This window comes from Alligator mississippiensis, chromosome 11 (assembly GCF_030867095.1).
Source record: "Alligator mississippiensis isolate rAllMis1 chromosome 11, rAllMis1, whole genome shotgun sequence".
Taxonomy (NCBI): Eukaryota; Metazoa; Chordata; order Crocodylia; family Alligatoridae; genus Alligator; species Alligator mississippiensis.
The window spans coordinates 19,106,595-19,128,764 of NC_081834.1; the positions used below are offsets into that span (position 1 = coordinate 19,106,595).

At 45.9% G+C, this 22,170-nt stretch overlaps 1 protein-coding gene and 1 long non-coding RNA gene across 2 annotated transcripts; one reads left to right on the top strand and one right to left on the bottom strand.

Moving 5' to 3' along the window:
- Positions 1-4,561: 4,561 nt before the first annotated feature.
- Positions 4,562-16,475, bottom strand: BLOC1S6 (biogenesis of lysosomal organelles complex 1 subunit 6). The gene is made up of 5 exons (XM_006259369.4): positions 16,299-16,475; positions 15,164-15,308; positions 10,821-10,908; positions 9,388-9,474; positions 4,562-8,564 (listed from the first exon to the last, which is right to left on the bottom strand). The coding sequence occupies exons 1-5, from the start codon at positions 16,372-16,374 to the stop codon at positions 8,445-8,447; spliced, it is 516 nt and encodes a 171-aa protein (XP_006259431.1). The 5' UTR covers positions 16,375-16,475; the 3' UTR covers positions 4,562-8,444.
- Positions 16,476-16,524: 49 nt separating this feature from the next.
- Positions 16,525-21,925, top strand: LOC109280603 (uncharacterized). The gene is made up of 3 exons (XR_002086977.2): positions 16,525-16,871; positions 19,235-20,109; positions 21,738-21,925. It is a non-coding gene; the product is annotated as an uncharacterized LOC109280603 (long non-coding RNA).
- Positions 21,926-22,170: the final 245 nt, after the last annotated feature.

Sequence of the window (22,170 nt, forward strand, 5' to 3'; positions counted from 1 at the left end):
CTATGTACTCAGCACCTCTGGCCCCAATAAAAGATATCAGCAAAAGGATTCCTCACCTTCCTTATTCTGTCAGATCATACCTTTGCCATTCTCCATCTTGCTTGGATGACAATTCAGGGGCCTGGTCCTGTGAACATCTGCTACTAAATCTAGCCTTTATTGGTAACAGTAGTTCTAGTAATTTGGAGCTAGTTTCAAAGTCTGGAAGGCCAACTGTTGATCTTCAGGCCTGCAAAGAGTTGTGAATACTTGATTTTATTCACCCAGTCAGTAAGAGTACTCAGATTTAGTAAGATTAAGCAAATGGACAGATGCCTACAGGATTGGACCTTAGAGAGTGAATTTTAGGACCCAGCTACAGAGGAACAGCAACGTTAAGACATGAACTATTACATGCCGTTACTAGGTGGCAGTAAAGTACATCAGTAGAAGCATTCAAGCATCTCCAGGGAGATCTCAGAACAGCAGAGACTCTATGCCTGAAGAAGGGCGATTGCACCCAAAAGCTTACTAAACTTTTTTCCAGCTACTCAGTTGGTCTAATAAAAGAGATCACATCTACCCAAAGAACCTGGCCTGCCTGAGGTCACTGTTAACATTTTGCATTAGAGATAAAAAAATGCCATAAAGCTGAAGGTTACACATCTTTCCTGGCACTTTATGGGAGACTTTGGAAGAAAAAACCTCTGCGGGGGGAGAACAGGGGCCATGAGGCTCCCCTCCTGTGTGTGGGGGGGCCATGAGAGGGTTGTATAGGGGGACAGGGGCCCTGAGGGAGGAGCAAGGCACCCCAGGCCCCTTCTGTGTGGGGTAGGAGCTGTGCCTGGGTGACAGGTTGCTCAACTCCTTGCACAGATGGGAGGTGGGGTGTGGGGCGGGGCCTGCCAGGTGCTGTCACCTGCACTGTGGTTTGGGCTGCATGTGCGCTGGGCAGTGCTTAGCTGGGCCTTGGGCATTAAGATCCCGTGAAAGCTGCATGATGGTCTGTGCTGACAGCAGTAGGGCTGGACCAGGCACAGCATGGCACAGAGAAGGGGGCAGGTTGGCGTGACATGGCCTTCCTGGAGTAGCCGCCAGCCAGCAAGGTCATAGAATCATAGAAGTAGGGTCGGAAGGGACCTAGTAGATCTTCAAGTCCGATCCCCTGCCTGGGCAGGAGGGAAACTGGGCTCAAGTGACCCCAGCCAGGTAGGCATCAAGCCGCTTCTTAAAGACCCCCAGGGTAGGAGCCAGCACCACTTCCCTTGGAAGTTGGTTCCAGATCCTAGCCGCCCTAACTGTGAAGTAGTTCCTATGGATGTCTAAAATAAACCTACTCTCCAACAATTTATGGCTGTTATTCCTTGTTATCCTGGGGGTCGCTAGGGGAAACAAGGTCTCCCCCAAACCCTTCTGGTCCCCCCTAGTGAGCTTATAGATGGTCACAAGTTCCCCCCTCAGCCTTCTCTTGTGAAGGCTGAACAGGTTCAGGTCCCGTAGCCTCTCATTGTAGGGTCTGCCCTGCTGTCCCCGGATCACGTGGGTGGCCCTCCTCTGGACCCTCTCAATGTTGTCCACATCCCTCTTGAAGTGGGGTGCCCAGAACTGGACACAGTACGTGACACTGGTCAGGCCACAGCCGGAGTAGAGAGGGAGGATCACCTCCTTGGCCCTACTTGAGATGCACCTGTGGATGCACGATAGGGTCCGGTTAGCCCTGCCGACCGTGACCTCGTATCGTCAGTCCATGCTCACCTTGGAGTCAATGATGACTCCAAGATCCCTTTCTGCCTCCGTGCTCTCAAGAAGGGAGTTTCCCATCTTATAAGTGTGCTGCTGGTTACTACTGCCCAAGTGCAGCACCCTGCACTTGTCTGTATTGAAACGCATCCTGTTTTTGTTAGCCCACTTTTGCAACCTATCCAGGTCTTTCTGTAGCCTTTCCCTCCCTATTAGTGTGCTCACCTCACCCCAAATTTTGGTATCATCAGCAAATTTGAACAGGCTGTTTTTCAACCCGTCGTCCAAATCGCTGATAAAGAAATTGAACAGTGCGGGCCCAAGGACCGAGCCCTGGGGGACTCTGCTGCCCGCTTCCCCCCAGGTCGAATATGACCCATCCACCACCACCCTCCAAGGTGCTGCTGGATGACACGTTCAGCACCATCATCGAGGCCAGCCAGAGCCAGCACACGCACAGTGTGTGGCCAGGCAGGCAAACAGGGAGAAGGGCAGCTGGACAGGGGCTGTGGGGCAAGTAGGGATGGGGAGAGGGCTGTGGGGCAAGTGAGGGGACTCTAAAGGGAGGGAGGAGACTCTAGGTCTGGACCCCTGGTTCTCTCTCTCCATGGGGTGTACTTCCCAACAGTTCTGGCACCTGCCCTTCACCTCATTGTCTGCCCCTTGCACTGCCGGGTCCTACACAAACAGGCCACTGCCCTAGCAGTGGGGCCCCTGCCTCTGTGTGGGCACAGCCTGGCTGGTTGCTCCAGTGACCAAAGTGAGCCATCGCTGCTCTAGGCTTGCCTTGGCCCTGGGGCTCATCTGTCCCAGGTGAACTAGGCTCTAGCCTGGCTCATACCACAACAACACTGTTAACTAGGAGGTGACTGACAGGTTAAATTTAACCACCCTCCCTATGCCCCCGCTGCAGCCTCTCCACTCCTGGGTGCCTGCTGCCCCAAATCCTAAGCTTTGAGCTTGCGCCAGAAAATGAAAAGAACTCAGAAGTCACTGCCCAAGTCCCAGCCCCAGCCCACAGGAGGTGGAGAGCCTAGCCCTGCCTCTGATCTCCCTCCCCCTGCTCCCTCCAGCTTGTTGCAGACTGAACTCTGCCAGCCTATAAGGGAAAATCTGCATTTTTCCCTTTTAAAGGGGAAAATCCATGTTTTCCCACAGGAAACAGAACACCCAGACCTCTGATTATTAAGCATAAATAGGTGCCAACATGCTCATGAGAATTCAGCCAAGAATATATTCATTCCACTGCCCTTTAGACACAACAGTCTTACAAAAAAATGCCATACTGATATCAAAATACTACATGAGAAGAACTAAGTAAAAATTGTTTACCTGAATTTTCAAAAAGCATGCAATTATTGCTCTGTTATTTTAAAATCAGGGTCAGTTTCAAACAGGAGAGGTAGAGAGTGCATTCCTCTCTCTAGCCTGGGAGTTGAGACCCTGTTGGGGAACTAGGAAATTTGGGTTTGAATCCCCTTAGGCTGAGGAGGACCTACCACCCAGGTCTCCCATTTCTTCGGCAAAAATTCTCTGATATACAAATGGCAGGAACCATCACAACTACCTTCCTCCAAACAAAGAAGCTGCTATGCTATTTGATGAAGAACCCAATCCTGCTAGTAAACAAAAAGCATACTTCTCTCCATCTAATATCCCAATATCAATAGATCTTAGGTAGCTTTTAGGCACCTACCAGTGCTAGGCCATGGCAGTTCCACGCATGCATGCAACTGCAGGCACCTGTAGAACTTTAAGACCAATCAGGGAAACAACTATTGGAGTTTTAGGCCCTTCTAAATTTCAGCAGTCGTTGAACAGAGGCTTTTTGGATCACACTTTTAATTTTAGGTGCCAACAATCTGTGCAAAGCACCTGTGTTCTTATTTGAATCTGACACATCAGGATTAAAAGCTAGTTAACTAAGAGGAAAGTGTGTGTGTGTGTGTGGGGGGGGGGGGGGGGGTTGGGGGGGGAAGGAAGGGAGAAAGAACAGTAGAATATTACAGGATAAAAAAAAAGTATTAAAGGAAAGATGAGTCCAGGATTCCACCCCTGTTGTGGTGGTCTAAGCCTGTAAAATCGTTAGAGGTTGAAGTCTTCAGAGTAACTAGATAGCTGAAAGAAATGTTGAATATTGAATGGGCATCAGCCATTTAAAAAGCAAATAGGATACCTGGAGTACAAAACAAGGGATACAAAATAAAAGGTTGGTCTACATGCAAAACTCACACCTATCTTACCATACTAGTTTCTAAAGCCACAGTGTGAACAGTTACGAGAAGAAAGCGTTTACTGATTTATTGTTGCTTTGACTAAAACAAGATATTAAGCACCTATGTAAAATTGTGCCCATGTGAGGAGGCTGTACTAATTTGAACATGTCCGTTTAGAAACCAATACCATCAACTTAATCTAACTTTGTGTTTGGACAATGTGCAGGATGCTACACCACAGCCAGTCTTCAGAATGCTCTACAGGCACTGATGCTAACAATACACCTCCGAGGCAGTCAAGCAGCACTATCCCAAATGTGCAAATAGGGAATAAATCAACCCAATATACATTTATTTAACATAATAATAATGATGGAGACACTAATTACTTGCCCATTAAAGAGTTTGATGTTCCAGGCAACAGAATATTGGAAGGTTGAGCTCTAGACAGAGTGGCTGAGTTGGGATATTTCCTTTCCATGTCATAATGGTTTGACTTAACTGTAATACACAATTAAAAAATAGTTAATTGCTAAATAAACATCTTCGTAGTAGCATGAACTAAAGGGTGCTACAAAGACACAATTTTTAACAGCACTGTTCATAAGGAAACCAAGTTACATCTCTGACCGACCAACAGCTTATGTATTTATTATTTCAATACAAAGCAACCAGAACATCAGATTTTACAGCCAGTCTCCTCAATATACTGTCCTACTTGCCACAGCAATTTTTTTTTAATTGTCATCATTTGGATAGAAAGTACCCCATCTCATTTCCCAAAAAAGCAGTAAATGCTACATTTTTACTTTTCTCTACATGTACTACCGTAAGCTACTTTCAGAATAGCCTTCTTCAATGGATGACAAATTAATCCAAAATGATTCCACACAAATTGTTTAAGATGGGTGTGACAAAGTTATAGCCCATGGAGCACTATTATCTGGTCCCTGGTGCTGCCCCTGGATCTGAATAGACCTAGAAGAATGAACACATTGTATGCAGACTGGCCCCATGTGACACAGTTTGTTCCAGGATACCCACTGTTCATTCCAGTTAGTCTAGGATTCATGGAGAATATGGCACCTATCTTAGTCACTCTGAGATTCACATTACATGCATTCCCCTTTCCAACTGGCTCAGAATCCAAACTGCAGGCAGCACCTGCTCTGGGATCCACAAGGATGATCATCTTTCACAATTGCTTTATCTGTGGGTCCAAAGATTACCAATGAGGCTGATCTGGGATTGACAGACTGCTGTAACTTGGGCATGTGTATCCAAGTGGGGTGGGTGGCTCTGGATTCTTGATTTGGTTCCCAATACACTGCTTCTGCCACTCCCACTTTTTTGTCTCCTGTTGTCATCGTAAGGCTTTGAAGTACTATCCTTGCAGCAGACTCTTCCTCCATTTGGGGCGGTCCTGGGTGATAGTGTCCCATGAGTCAATGTTGAGGTTACAGTTTTTAAAGTTGAGGATATCCTTGAAGCACTTCCTCTGCCCTTCTCTTAAGCACGCACCTTGACTGAGCTGGGAGAATAAAACTTGCTTCTGGAGATGGGCATCCCAGTGTTGTGTCTAGCCTAGTGAAGTTGCTGCTTGAACGATCACTACCTCAATGCTTGTGGGGCTTGCTTGTGAAAGGACGCTAATGTTGATGCATCTGCCTTCCCCCTGGATTTGAAGGACCTTCCATAGGGAACTTTGATGGTACTTCTTCAGTAACTTGAGATGTCTCCTGTATGCTTGCTGTCCATGTCTCAGTTCTGTACAGTAAGGTGTGGATCACAACTGTTTGATAAACCATGAGCCTGGTTTCAGATATGATGTTGCGATTTTTGAACACCTGAATAAGCAGTTGCAGACTAAGCAGCAGCAGCACTACCAGAATGTGGTGGGGACAGCAAATGGCAATGGTTTGTTTCCTGAAAAGCCAGATATATCTTTTGACAGTGCTGTGACATAGTGAGTATAGTCTGCTGTTATAATAAGCCTGTCCAGCCCTGAGCCAGTCCTCAACGGTGGAGCAGGCAGAAGTTGTTAGAATCACAATGACTGTAAAGGTAGACAAAGGTCGCAGTGGAATTAGGTCTCCAACTGTCTTGGCCTCCATGACATCGGGTCAAGGTCCTGTTCTATCAAGAATCGTATGGAAGCTGACATGCAGCAACTTCTCCATGATAAATCATGCACAGGCATCTTCCATGAAAATGGATCCATGTCACATACAGCACCTGCTCTAGCTCCTCTGGGACTCATACACTAGATCCACTGGTTGGATACATTGGCTGGAGTTTGATAGCCCTGGTTTAAACAATGATTTCAATGTTTGAACTTCTCTATTCTGTATAGCCAAAAACAAAATCACAGTGCTTTGGTTTTGTTTTTTGAACAATAAAACACTTCCCTTTGTGAGAGCTATATGAATGTGTTGGATCTTCACACATGAATCTAAAGTTACATTCTACTGAATCTACTAGTATCAATGAATATAGTTTTATTTACATTTAAAAATAATCTATGCTTGCCAGTTCAGCAGTACTCTCTCCCACTCTTATAGCTGAAACCATTTATTGATGAATTATCTGGAAAAAACATAATATTAAGCTCTATCAGATGACACAAAGCCAGTAAGTTTTCATAAAGGAAATCAACTTTGATTTTAACTGACACATCTAGTTTCTTCCTATACTTTAATAAGAACTAATTTTATAGTTACTTTACAAAATTAAATCTTTTAATATATACATTCTGCTCCAAAAATGGACTTCAGGTTTCTTTGTACATTTCTTTTAGAAACACATAAAAACCACAGCATACTCAGCCATTCTCCTGCAGTTAAAAGGGACACAACAACTTAAAAAAAACCCGGCTTTATTTTTTGAACCCTTTATTGCAAGAAGTATCTCCTTAGATTAGTGTAACTGGAGAGTTAAAAGTTGTCTCCATCCCAGTTCATTTCATGCATTAAACTGTGTTTTATGCATGGTTTTGCTATTATACCTGTTGGAATAGGTCATATACATAGCAAGGAAAAGTTTAAAAATGGGCAAAATGCGATTGTAAAATTATAAAAATTGGGAAATGACAGCAGGCTTATATAGCACTTAGAACTTTTGTTTTATTTTTAAAAACCAATTAGATTTAAGTTGCTTGTGTCCCTTTAATATCTTGCCATACATTTTTGTAAATAATTTTACAGAGTTTACTCTTAATTTTACTTTCTGATAGATGTCAGCTCAGGTGACAATATATGTTCACTTAAGTTAATTCAAAAGAATACCAAGGTAAAAAAAAACTAGTTCATCTGCAGGAATAGAATAGTTTAAAGCTTCTTTAACATTCTAGATAATGCATACATTCATTTAACAGGCAGCTGTACCAAATTTTTTATATAAAAAAAATTACATTCAGAGAAACAAATGTTAATACTCCCTCCTTACTTAGAAGAGACCATGGATACCATTTTTTTCAAAATCAGGTGTCATCAAGAGTGGTGAAAAGTGAGCAGCCACATGAATCAAGTCTCATTTAAGTCCAAGGGTTTACCTGGAACAACTGTATCAGCAATTTGCTGCAAGGATTTTTACTGATCATATGGCTGAATATGTGCTAGAGTTTAATACAAAGCAATGAGACCTACAGTTTTTAAATCCATAGAGATCATTTAATAACACAATTGATTCGGCTTCTTACTAGTCCCCATTCCTATGCATTACCACAACTTCAGTCTTGCCAGTTCAAATTAAGGTCATCCGATGAGGCACTTTGAAGTGATCTTAAAAGGGTGTCGCTACAAAATTTGGTAACATGAAAGACGTCAACCAAATAAACTATGGGGCTCCCCACCTCCATAAAGACAGGACTCTTCAGCCTAAGCATGGGTAGAGTGGAGAAAGGGGTGCCAGTAGGAGGATGATATTTGGACTTCTTGCACAGGTTCAGTATATATTATGATATGGTTTAAAGAGATTCTTTACATAGCAACATGAGGAGAGGATCCACAATACCCAACTGGCACACAAGACCAGAATGAGTAAGAGCACCCCAACAAGGAAGCAAAAATGCCTGAATCAGAAGCAACATTAGAGGGGTCCAGTCAGTGCCCACAGACCAGAAGTTAACTCCCACAACTGCAGCCACCACATTCAACTTAGCCCAAGAGAGTGCACACCTACTTCTCAGCCAATATGCTAAACAGCAACAGAACAGGTGGAAAAGTTTACAGGTATGTAATTCAAATTGTGATGCTTAAATTCCCTGCACGTACCAGAACTAAGTTCACATTAGGACAATACTAAGCTGCATAGCATTGGAAAAGAAGGCATCCTGAATGGCTGAAGTGGAACAGTAGTGATTTACTGATTGGTTATTAGCATTTTGGAGTTTACATACTATACAGTAAACTCTTGCCTGTAACAACTTTAGCTCACTAGTTTAAGTCTGTTTTAACAAGTCCAGAAAATTTAAAAGTGATTAGTTTAGACAAGCTGATGCATGTTCTGCTTTCATGTCCTTTTAGCCGGCTTTGCCGTCAGCTGTTTCTCTCTTTCAAATTCCCTCTCACGTTGCTGTTCTCGTTCCAGTTCCTCCTTTTGCCTCTTTTGCTGAAGTTTAAGTGCTCTCTTCTACACCAAAAAAAAAAGCCAAAAATCAATTAGAAAGGTCCATGATTTGAGGACTGCAACTTAAATGAGGCAAATTATCCACATATCAATGGCTGAAATCCTGCTGAACACTTCTATAGTTCTCTTAATCCAAAGGGCCCCTTCTCTTTTACTACCTTTATTCTATGCTCCTTATACTTGTCCCTGCATCATGGCGATGCATGTATCTAGGACAGCTATAAACCGAATTCCTCCAAATCACACTAATGCTACCCCTACCAAAGGAGTTACACACTATACAAACTGTTTTCTCTACAGATGACTTGGATCTTGCTGGACAAGACGGGAAAACAAAACTTAATGCCAGAATGAAATCAGGACTGACAATTTTTGCTTAGCAGCCCAATAGATCACTAAAAATTATGCAGCAGTTGGAATATTACAGTGGTGCTCGTAGTTTTGGTCCTGCCAGCCAGATGGAAGGCACAGGGCTGTTCTGAAGGCTGGATTGGGCTTTGTACCTCTTCCAACCGACCAGGATTAGGTTCCAGAGGTCCCACACTATTCTAAGTGCCTGATTCACCATGAAGGACTACAGCCCATGGGGATACCCACAGAACCATGGGGAACCTTGTGGGTCACATGATATGGCACTGGGGACTGGATCTGGCCCATGGGCTGGGGACAGCTTGTTTCATTGGCACTGAAAATACAACTGCCAGAAAAGAGGAAGTTTCTATCTGCACACTTTAACCACACATTAAAGGCACTGAATAAGAACATTCATAAAATGCTGTTAAACTTCCATGTTAACAGACAAAGTGAAGATGCAAAGTTCACTCACTTTCAACTTTGAAGTCTTTTCATGGAGCATCAGCATCTCTTTTCTAATGTTCACTAACTTGCTGTGATAATGTTTGGCTTCTAAAAACTTCCAAAAAGACAAGACAACTTAAAGACAATATTCAGGATCAACATCTTAGTCAGTCCAGACATAGCTTTATTAAGTTATCACCCAAAACAGCACCAAAAAGCTTTGAAATTAGCTTGAATGTATTCTATGTATTCAAGTTTTTAACTATTATTGTACATAATAACATTCATACTTATGAATGTACATCAAAAGAAACATACTACTATACTGAGTTAAAGATCGGTGCAGGTGAAAAACATACTATCACTTTTATGCTCTATTATGTAAAATTTAAATTTAAATCCTAGTGTTGCTGAAGTTCAGCAAGCGCTTTTCCTAAAAGTAAACCTTCCTTATGTGGCCCCACATAATTAAATCTTACACCTACTTTATGATCACTTAAATGTCTTTTTTCAAATGATAAGCTACTCTCAGATATCTTAACTGCATATAAAGTTGCTTACTAATTCCCTTAGATCCCATGGTAGTTATGAAGCACAGCTGTGACTCCTGTGATCATAAAAATCTCTGCAAGCCCAGGTATCAAACACAAACTTAAACCTAAACCAAAGGGCCAGATTCTGATCCCTGTGCACAGTCTGTGACTAAGTGCAAAAGGGGAAGCCAGGCACTGATTTTGGCTACTGGTTTTGTACAGATGGACTCCTCCAGTCTACATTCACTAAGTCCTCCTCTCCAGGGCACATACCGACTGGCACTCTCTCTCTTCTCATATAATAAGAGCTATACAGATTCGGTTATGTTTATGATATTCAAATGAGCATGATTTGCCCCAGATTTCTAAAAATACCTATTTAAAAAAGCAGAACCACTGACGTAATAATGTTCATTAGTAGTCCATTTTAGGGGTGCACCGATAGAGATTTTGGGGGCCAATACCACTAGCTGATTTTTAAGGAGGTATATCAGCCAATAGCGATCTGGCTTCCAATGTCAACCCGGCAGCTTGGACAGCTGTGTACAGCTGGTAAGTCTGGTGTGGTGGAAGGGGAGGGGGAAGGGAAGGGGTGTGGGGGGCAGATCAAAGTCCCTGTAGTGAGGGAGGAGTGGGGCTGGGGCAAGCATTAGCCAGCCAGGGCAGGGTGAGCGTGGGACGGAACTGTGGCTCGTCTGGGGGTCATAGCATGGGGTGGCGGGAAAGGCAGCTCCTGCTGCTGCGCACCGTTGGTCCAGGAGCCACTGGTCTGGTGCTCGGCTGCTTGTCTGGCAGCACCCACCACTCACCCGGGGGGGGGGGGGGGGGGGGGGGGGGGCAGCATGTGCCAATCCGATACTGGACCAATGTTTCGGTGCACCTCTACTACACAGCGATACAAGTTTGTCTTGTAATATAGTAGACTTACCAAGGTGTTGATATCAAGAATGGAATTACATTCCTTGAATTTTGAGATTTCTTGTTCTAATGTGTCTAATAACACTGCTTGGTTCTGTCTGAAATAAAACAGAAAGACTAAATGCACATAAGAAATCAAAGAGCAGTTTCTATATGAAATGTTAGTGTTTCCTCTTCAGTAAACTCTTAATACATTGACTATTAATGCAAATTTAATGGTAAAAAAAGCTTGATTAAAAAAAAAAAAAATCACTATTTTCAGATAATTATATAATACAAGACATTTCTCTAGAGAAAGAATACAAGTACTATATTTACTCAAATATAAGATGACCCCAAATATAAGACAATCCCTCAATAATTAGATTCTACATATTGAAAAATTATAAACTTGTTATACTTTTCCAGGTACAGAATCTACTTACTGGAGGTTTGCCTTGAATTTCTGTCCCCCTCCCGCTAATACAGTAGGGAAAATAAATTGGGGGGGGGGGGGGGGGGAGTGGGGCAGTGGCCCCCTTGCCCTCTGTCCCCTCAATTTCTTCCCCCGGCAGCCCCTTCCTCACCCTGCTGCTAGACCCTACTCTCCCTGAGAACATAGAAGTGAGGAGCAAATTTGAAAAAACTGATTTTGACAGGCCTGCAGTAATTTGCAAATAGACAGGTACATATAGATTTAGTTAATCCAGAATTGATGTATTTCACCTTTTTTGAAACTGCTGCAAGTTTTAGCACAGGTACTCCATAAACTCACTTTTAAGCAGCACTTTCATTCATATATGACACAAACTTTTTTTTTTTCCTGAGGCCAAATCAGTTCCGAATTAAGTTCCAAATTTGGACAGAGCAGAGCTCAATTGTTCAAGTCTGCATAGCGTTACCATTGACAATTATCCTCTCTCCCAGACTCTTCAGTCTGGGGCTTCAGATACTCCCAAATCCATGGAAGGCATTCTATGTGCAAGTCCCAAACCCAGAGGCTTTGGAGTTCAGATGCTCCCTAGTCTCACTTGCCCCTAACCAAAAGGCTGTAGAAGCAAAATAGAGGGAAAGCCTGAGAACAATCCCCTATCACTGAGAGTACAAACTATTAGGTCAAATCAAAAATAACTCCTGGTTTACCATATAGTTCATTGGGCTGGGCCCCAGCGGTCAACAGCACTTCAAGTCATGATGACCCTACAGCTCAGCACTGCTCAGTATGGGCATGTACTTCAAATATCTCTCCCTCCACAAAGGATCTATGTGTAACTAGCCCCCCGCTTATGACTGGAACTAGGTATACTTGTCAAGTCCTGGGATAGTCCAAAAATATATATGCAAATGAGGCACAGGGCAACCTGGCCAGCTCCACCTCATAGCTGGCAGGGCCACACTAATCATATACAACAGGCTGAGAGAGGAGACAACAGAGGGATTCTGGGTGAACTGATTGGGACCCCATTTGGTGATGTTTGCCAGATATTGAAGGCTGGTGAAGAAACAAGAATCACTGGAAATCAGAAAGAAAAGGCAGAGCTCAGCTGTGGGAATAAAGAGGACCTTGAAATGTATTCAATGTAGTGGCTCACTATGACTTGAAGAGTCACCACTGAGAGGGACAGAGTGCAACAGACAATACCATGCATCTTATTCACATATCGTGTACTAATCTATCCTTATGGTAGGTTTGCACCAGTGAACACACTGGGTGGTGAGGGACATAATAGAGTATGTGAGGGATAGGAACTGGAACACAGTGGTGGGAAACCTGGATCTGGAAAAAGCATATGATAGGGTTAGGCACGGGTATTTGTTCAGGGTGTTGGAAAAGATGGGTTTTCCAAGAAAATACATAGGATGGGTGAGGGAAGTGTACCGGGGGGCTTTCAGTAGGGTGCTGTTAAAGGGACATATGGGGGAGGAGATTAAAATAGAGGTAGGGGTAAGGCAGAGATGCCCATTGTCACCAGGGCTTTTTGCGTGTGGCATAGAGGCGGTAGGAAGGAAGATAAAACGGGACAACCAAATTCAGGGGATAAAGATACCAGGTGGAGGAGAAGTGAAAGCGCTGCTATATATGGATGACGTGACATTTTTGGTGAGGGACAGAAGGTCAGTGAGGAGGGTGCTGGAGCATATGGAAGAGTACGGAAGGGCAGCCGGAGCAAGATTAAATAGAGGGAAGAGTAAGATATGGGGAACAAGGAACTGGGAGGGTCTGGAGGAATATGGGTTGCAGGTGGTAGAGAGAGGACAAAAAATATTAGGGATAAGTTTTGAGAAAGATGGGAAAGGGGAAACAGCGTGGGGAGAAGTGTGGGGACAGGTTAGAAAAGTGCTGGGAATATGGGGATGGAGAGGTTTGTCAAAGATGGGGAAGGTAAAGCTAATCAAGTCGGTGATCTTACCGATCCTGCTGTTTGTAGGGTGGGTATATCCTCCATCGTGGAGGCAAGCGAGGGGGATACAAAGGGAACTGTGTGCGTTTTTCTGGGGAATTAAGGGAGAGAGGGTAGCACATAGGGAGCTTTATAAAGCGGAGGAGCAAGGGGGAGGGGGTTTTCCAGAGGTGGAAACGTTCATATATGGGCACGGGGTAGCGGCATTAGTCAGGGAGGCACGGAGAGGGGAAGGAATAGTGGGGAAATGGGTAAAGTACTGGGGAGGTAGAGTTTTGAGGGCATGGGGGGTATTCGGAGAAAGGTGGACAGGCACGTGGGCAGGGAAACCATCACAGCACGTGGATAGGCTGGCGGCATTCATCAGGGCAAAGGGTTTGGTGAAACGGGGGGTGGAAGGATTACAAAAGGTGAGGGTAATTTTCAACGCAATTAGGGAGGAAGATGGGTTAACGGACGTGGGGAATTTGGCATGGGAACAGGTGAGAGTGGTGTGGAGGGGAATGGAAGACGCAAGGTGGAAAGGGTTTCACAGGGAAATAGCGTGGTGTATAGTTAGGCGGGTGTTATCAGTCAGAGAAGTATTATACCGATGGAGGCTGGTGAGATCGGCAGAATGCCCAAGGGAGTTCTGTACAAAGGAAGAAACGGTGCATCACATTTTTTGGGAGTGCGCATTTGCAAGAAGGGTATGGGGAAGAGTAGGGAAGTTTCTAAGGGCGATGGGGTGGGCACAGGGGGTGTCCTGTGAGAGCGCGGTGTACGGACTGGTGAAACAAGGAGAAAGGCAATGGGATGTGCAGGTGATTTTGATGGGGATGAGGGTAGCATTATGGAAAATGAGGTGCTTGTTGGTAGGGAAGGGGGTATGCTTTACACAAAGGAAATGCTGACAGCTGGGGTATTATGAGATTAAGGACTACATAAAGGGAAAGGGAGAAAAGGGCGAAGGGAGTAGGGCATGGCAAGGCATTCAGTGGCAGGAATTACTCCAGCCAGCCGGGATAGGGTAAGGGTAGGGAAAGAAAAGAAGAAGGGAGAGAGAGGAGGGAAAGAAAGAGCGTCGGGAAGTAGGGAAAGGAAATGCCTCGGGAATCAGGGAAAGGTGAAAACAGAAAGTGGGGAAAACAGTAGTACTGATACAAGTGAATTATGTATGCTATAAATAAAGAGGTGTGGAAAATGTGTTAAAGGCAAATAAAAGGAAGGAAAATACTAGACCACAGGGAAAGATTGTGTAAAATATGAGGATGTATTATAAATGTTGAAAGTGTCCCAAGAACCTGTATGAGAAAAGAGCAAAATGTATTGTCTTGGATTGAATTGATGATTATGTATAAAGAGGATCTGGTGATCCAATTGTGAAGAAACTGTGATGGAGAAAGGAGATGGGAAGTTCCCACGATTGTGTCATGCATTATTGATTCATGTATGATATTGTTTATTGTGAGATATTGACAAAAGGAGGCGGTGTGGAGAGAGAAATATATATTTTATATTTTCTGAATAAAAAAAAAAAAAAGGTTTGCATCAGTGCATTTGCCCAATATGGGCCATGTGTTTTATAGTAATGCTCAGTGTTGGCTGCATTTAATCAGAATCCTAGTTGGTTTCCATTACTGAATAACATGCTGCTTTTAGCAGCAATTCAAAGATAGACCATGTAGTTAATGAGGTTTCTGTGGATGTGAATGCAAGACAAGGAGCTTTAAACCTCATCTTACATTCAAGTAAATATGGTATTTAGAAGCAGGAACAACTTAGGGGTTTTCAGTGTTTAATTTTAAAAACACTTTTAGTGTAAATTCTGGTAGATGACACGGCAGGTTTTTTGCTCAAAGCAAGTCTTCTATATGAAGACCATACTATAATAAAATTTTACCAGCTTCTGTAAACATAAACATTTCTCTGTAGAATTCATCAGTAGAAAATGCATGGAAGTACAAAAAGATGCTTTTCTAATTTTGCTTACGTGAGCTCTTGTAGAGCTTGCTTCGATTGCTGAAGATCAGGCAAATAATGAGAAATCAATCCTTCGGCTAGCTGCTCCACAGCTCTCTCGTCTACAAGACACAGATCTTCAACTAGTCCTTCATCTGGAGATGCATCATTAGAGCCTGCACCAAGAAACAGTATCATTAGAACTGCACCAACAAACACTGGGAATTGATACCACCATTTAAATATTTCTTAAGTCAATAAGATTTTGCACATTAAAGCCTAATTTGGGGTGTCTGCAATGAAACACAGATTTCAAACTCTTAATACTTTATGCTTGTCCCCCCTCCTCATAGTAGAAGTTCATGCCAAGCTACAATATGGGAAAAAAGCAGATGAGAGAAGAGAGCTGATCAACTATTAACAAAAACCAAAAAACTTACAAAACAATCTGAAGTGACCATTCAACGTACCAAGACAAAGAAGAAAAGAAACCAGTTAAACCAGCTCTATCACTTGACCAGCTTAAACTTCTGATAGCCAATACTGTAAATCATAGAGGACTCTGTCTTTCGCCTCTTTGTACCTAGACCTTCCCACAACATTTATGCCTGTGCGTGGAGCTCTTGTTGAGGGCTTGTGCTGAGGGGCCCCACCTAATTTCTGCAGTACCCGGTTGTTTAAAAAAACAAACAAACAAAAAACAGATTCAAATGCTTATTTGTAAGCACAGCTAGGAAGACCTCTCAGATCAGTGGAGCTCCATGGACATCTGCGAGGGCACCCACCTGCAGCCCCCACACCACTTCCTCCAGCTCAGGCCCTGGCTGCACCTTCTTGTTCAGGCCCTCCCCACCCCTGACCCCACCAAATCCGGAGCCGGGCTTCTGATGCACCTGGCCCTGAAGGAGGCTGCGGGTGGAGGCCCTCCAGGGCTTGCGGACCTGTCCCCGCTCCGCCCACGTCTGGGGCAGTTTCACTGGGCAGCGTCCACTGGCTCCTGGCACTTGCCGGAGGGCCGGCGGTGAGCTCGCTCGTTTGGAGCCTCCGCTCCTCGCTCCCGTCCCCTTCTCGAGTCACCCCGTGCCCCCCGCACAAGCCACAGGCTCCCCCGACACCAGCAGGCGGCCAGGCCGGGCTCGCAGGAGGGGACTGAGCCCCGCTCGTACCTGGCGCGAGCGGCCGCGGGCCGGGGGGCTCCAGCGCGGCTCCCGCCTCCCCCGCGGCCGGCTCCGCGCCGCTCATCTCCGCTTCTCGCCACCCACCCGCGGGGCGACTCGGGAAGGCCTAGCCCAGCCCAGCCCGCGCTCCCGGGAGACAGCTCCTCGACGGGGCGGGGAGGGGCCGGGCCGGAAGGCAGCGCCCCGCCCCGGAAGTAGATGCGAAGTGACCCGGATGTGCGAGGCGGGAGGGGCCACGTGGGGAGTCTGTTTGTACCTTGCGGTTTCCTTGCTGGTCGGCGTGAGGGCGGGGCCGGCCCCGCGGGCGAGGAAGTATACGTCTTGCGGGGAGAAAACAGGAAGGGGCCGGAAAGCGGCGGGTTCATGTCAAAGGTTGCAAAACAAACACCTCCAAGTAAAGTGTCTTGCTTGACTTCTGCAGAGCTCCCGCCCTGCTGCTCCCTTCACAATTCGTCCGTGCGCGGAGCAGGAGCCAGGGAACTGGCAGAGCGAGCGGCAAGCGGGAGATTTGTTCAGCGAGAAAGAGAGACCCACAAAGCAGAGGAAAAACTGCCACAGCAGGTACTGATTTGGGCAAAATAAATGAGTAGGGAGCCAGACAGATGTTTTCCTAAAGCAATAAAAGTAGTTGCAAAGCCTTCCCAGGAATACTGCCAGTGTATGCAGCTTTTCTAATAGGAATCCATCCAGCCTTAAACCCTCCTGTCCAAAAGTGTTTGAGAAAGTCAGGAGCTGGGTTGTGCGCTGCTGCGCCCTACCTGGTTACCCCCCAATTGTCACAAGCTGATGGTAGACGGTGCTTGTTACCGTAACCGTGCAGGCTGCTCCAACCAGCATTGTGCCCGCTGGCTCCCAGCGTTCCCAGGATCAGCAGGGATTGCTGTTCAGAGCATGGCACTTCCATGAGAGTGAATCCCATTCTGGGTCGCGTAGTCGGGTGTTTTCATTCTGGAAGACTCATCTAAAACCTATCTATAGAATAGTGATAACTTAGTTGGCAGTTCAGCCTCTTCTGAGTTCTAGGTTCAAATGGCTGCAAAAAAATTACCATGAACTGTTTGGTTTGCTTACACAGAACAGGTGACATATCCAGTTTACAAGAGCGACTTCACATGTGTTTGTATCTGTTAAATCGTGTTATAACAAAGTTCATTAAAGCCTGATCTGATCTATTAGAATGAAGTGACTATTGATAAACAAGTAAATATATTTAATTTTGCTCTGGAAAACATCCTGTCCTTTCAGATACTGATTTAATTGCTATAGTAATTTAAGTATAATATTCATAATCATCATGGGGGTGTCCAGACAAGCCCGCACATGCCTCCTGCTATGTCTCAAAGCAGTTTGAGACACAAGAGGCACGCTGAGAACAAAAACAAAATTCCCCATGTTGCATATTTGTGGCAGAGGCAGTGCCGGGTGCCAGGCTGCTGGGGCTGAGCCGCACTGCCCTGCACCATGCCAGGAGGCCCTGAGTGCCCCGATGGCTACTGCTACTGTGGGTGAGCTGTAAGCCATGTGTCAGGGCTGGGGTTGGGGTGAGGCTGTGCAGAGGGTACAGGGGGCTCTAGGTCCTGCAGGGGGAGCATGTGGGCCCTGCAGGGAGAAGGGGGCTGTGGCCCCTGTAGGGGCTCTGGGCCCTGCAGGGGGGGCTCTACCCCTGCGGTGGGGAGGTGTTTTGTAGCTCTTGCAGGTGAGCTTTTGGCCCTGCGAGGGGGGCTGTAGCCCCTGTGGGTGGAAGCTGTGGCCCCTGGGTGGGGACAGTCCATGAGCTGTGCGGGGGGGACTGTGCCTTGTGGAGGGCAGGGGACCCACACCTCCTGAGCAGCCCCCCCCATACAGTCTCCCACACTCACAGTACCCCTACAATCCACCCACAAACCCCACACCTCCAGGCCACCCCCACAAACCCCTCACCCACATACCTGGCCCTGTGGGTCAGGGGTGAGGGGACAGGGGTAGGGGGCAGGCTGTAGGTTGAAAGTGAGGGGCAAGGGTAGGGGCAGGGAACTGGCAGACCAGTGCTGCACATCCTGGTGAGCGAAGGGGGTAGGGGTGGCTCTGATTTTTCTATGAGAAAAATCCAAAAGTAAATGCCAAAGTGTATAGACTTTAGAATTTATTGTGATGATAGAGGCACTGGTAGGCTTCCAAATTGCTTTAAACTTGTAAATATATAAATAAAATATTGCCCAACTGATCTTTCTATATATAGTGGCATTTCATTTTAATAGCGAAAGAACACTATTTTGGGTATTTTAATTAGAGAATTTGGGTTTCTTATCAGAGAATTCACAATTTTTTAAACAGGGAACACCAGGATCTCTGCTGGTGAGACAAGTGGTGAGACCTGGGCAGAGGAGCCTGTCCAGGGCCAGTGTTGGGGACCTAGCTGGAGGGCAGATAAGGTGGTTGACCTGCTGGCTATTTGGGGCCAAGAGGACACAGTTGGACAGTTCAGAGCGGGCCACCACAAGGAGTACATCTGGGCAATAGCTGCCCAGATGGCAGAGCGTGGGCACCCCATCCAGGTCTGGCAGGCGTGCAGCCATGGGGTCGCAGGTCCAAGGGGTAGGTGGCAGCAGGTCACAGCCAGGCAGCAGTCCCCACTGCCAGACTGCTACAGTGGGTAGATGGGGCAGGAGCCAATCCAGGTCAGGGCTGCTTCCACAGTTCAGCTGGCACAAGGGGGAGTGTCCCCAGATACCAAGTGGCTGGGCCTTGGAAGCTCCTGAGGGCATGTAGCCCTGAGTTGCTCACCTGGGCAGCTTTTTATACTGCTGGGCCAGCACAGGGCAGGTTTTTATACTTCTGGGGCCAGCATGGGTGGCCCCAGAAGTATAAAAACTTTTTATACTTTGCACTTTTCACTCCCAAAACCAGTTAGCAGTAACTAATTAATCATTTGTTACTTTCCATAGGCTACCTGAAACCATTCCTCCATAATCACATCCTTCTGACCTGAAGACTCCTGACTCGGGTTCCTTTGGCTTTTTCAGGGAGTACAAGTCCTTATGTACACAAATAAATCCACACGATTTTGTGAACTTATAGGACTGGAGACTCAATCAGTCCCTATCCTACCACAACTTTTCAGAAACCTGCTGGGGCAAAATCTTGAGTATTTGGGATTATCAGTTGTTTCTTAAAAAAATAAAAATTGCTTTTATCAACAGGGCTGGTCTTTAAAAAAGGTGGCAAATCTTACCTATTTTTCTTCTTGTACAAATTGCTACAAAGAATTGTTATGTCTTCACATTAAAACCTGCCCTACTTTTCATTCTTTTTCTGCATATGAAAGAATTTTGAAGACAAAAAACAACAGCTAAAGCCTAATATGAAGCCAAGTAAAATCAATGGGAGTCTGTCCATTGAGTTAAATGGACTTGGATCAGGTCCCTAGTTAGAGCTGGTAGGCATTGCAATTGAAATTTAAACTTTTAATGGAAATAATTGATTTCAATGAAAATTCACTGGGGATGTTAGCTGGCTTCAAGATGAATTTTCTATTCAAAACAAAGAATCACCCCAGAATAGTGAAGACATTCTCTTGGGAATATGGGATCCCAGGTTCAAGGCTCTATTCTGCCTAATTCAGAAACTTGAACCTGTTGCTCATATCCTAGCTTGGTGGTGGCCCTCCCTGAAAGCCATACCAATCTCTTTCTCTTGCCTGATCTGTAGGGGTGCACCGATAGAGATTTTTGGGCCCAATACTGATAGCTGATTTTTAAGGAGGCATACTGGCCAATACCGGTCCAATTTCTGATACAGTGTGGAGAGCTGCATGCAGCTGGTAAGTCTGTTGGTCAAGGCCCCCATTGTGAGGGTGGGAGTGGGGGTAGGGCAGGGGCTGGGGGAGGCGATGCCCAGCCAGGCCGGGGCACGGGATGGAGTTGCAGCTCATCTGGAGGGGGGGGGAGCTCCTGCTGCTGTGTGCACTTCGGGAGGGAACAGGGGCGGCATGTGCCCCGTGGATCTGTGCTGGGGGGTTGCCATTGTAGGCTGGGGCTGTGCGGGGTTCTTCCCAGCAGGGGTTGGGCCAGGTTATGCTTGGGGTGGGTGGCAGCGGTGCTGGGAGGAGGCTACCGGGGGGAGGTGGGGGGGAGGAGCTGTAGTTTCCCCAAAATTCACCGTAGCCCACCCCCAACAGTCCCCTGCCAGTGCCACTGCTGCCTGCCCCAAACGCAGCCCGACCCAGCGCTCCTGCCAGGAAGAGCCTAGAACAGCCCCGACCCTAGCCTGCAGCTGCAGCCTGCCCTGTCCCAGCCCCGCACACAGATCCAGGGGACACCCCCACTCCCCCATGCCCTCCTGGGGTGCGTGCAGCAGTGGAAGCTGCCTCCCACCTGCCCCGCATATGAGCCACAGCACTGTCTCTTGCCCCACCCCATCCCAGCTGGTCAGTGCTAGCCCCAGCCCCACTTCCACTCGCTTCCACACTGTGGAGGCCTTGATCTGCCACCTCACATGCCTTACCTTCTCCTTTCCCCATCCACTACAACAGACTTACCAGCTGCAGGCAGCTCTCCAAGCTACTGGGCTGTGCTACTTGCTGTATATGTGCTGCATTGCAGCTGTGTGCATGCATGGACCATTTATTGGCCACATTATCAGCCACATCAGGCCGATTTCCAATACAGCCAATTTTCTTTATATCGGTGCCAATCCGATATCAGACCCATGTATCAGTGCACCTCTACTGAACTGCCTCTCTGCTCCTACTCAGTTTGCTGCTCTGCTTTCTACTTGTTGTTCTATGCTTCCTGCCTCCTCCTTGATCTGCTGCATGCCACACACAAAGGCTGCCCTTGCCACCTGTGGCCACACATGCTGCAGGTTGAATGATCTAACCACTGCTATTGAATCAATTCCCTTGTCTGTAGATCACTTAATATTTACTTATTTATGAAAAAAGTCCAAGAAAATAGATTGAGATGTGCTCCCCTCTTTGTCCCCACTCCTCTATCCTCAGTCCTCTATCCTCAGAAGTCTATTAATGTAGAATGTAGACACTTTTTACTCCTCAAAAATGTACTGGGATAGGAGAACTGTTTCCTGCCTGGCTGGCTCTGTCCCTCATGTCCAAGATTAGTCTACACAACAGTGCATAGACCATGTGCATCTCTGGATCCATATTCCAAGCACCTATGTATTGCTCTTGCTCTACTCATGCAGTTCTTTGCAACTTTTAGACCCCTCCCCCTCCCAAAGGGTCAGGGCCCGAGCTGTTGGAAAGCTGTTAAACGCCTGCCTTGTTGTTACACAAATATTTGTACACATGTTAGTGTAACAGAAAAGAAACAAGTCTGCTTTTTGTTTTGGACCATTGTAACTTGTGTTCAGACACTGAGAACTAACCTGCTCACATCACTTATACATTCTGAGTTTTAGTTAATTTGATTCATGTCTGTTTACATCTAGAGCAACACCCCCACCGGGACAGACTGATATAAAGTTCCAGCTAAGTTTCATTGACTGGTCACTCAAATACAATGTGTTCTCTCTGTTGACAAATTGCATTTAAAGAAATAAATGGGCTCTCTTATTGTGGATAATTGAATCAATATAAACTGTTGTAGAAACAGAAATAACTCTCTCCTCTTAGAATATAGGACCATATTCAGTAAATGAAATGGGGGGGAGGGGGCGGGAATCAATGTCAAACAGAAAAATAGTTTAAACAAGGAGTGACGTTAATCAGGCCCACATGATGCACTCATTCTTTCCATTCAACTGTGTATGTAATAATGGATCTTATGTGTTCTTGTATTAGGGCAAAATTCTTCCCTTGGCTGTGTTCACTGAAGCCAACAGAAGCCACTTGCCTGTATATGAAGCTTGAAATATTTGAGTT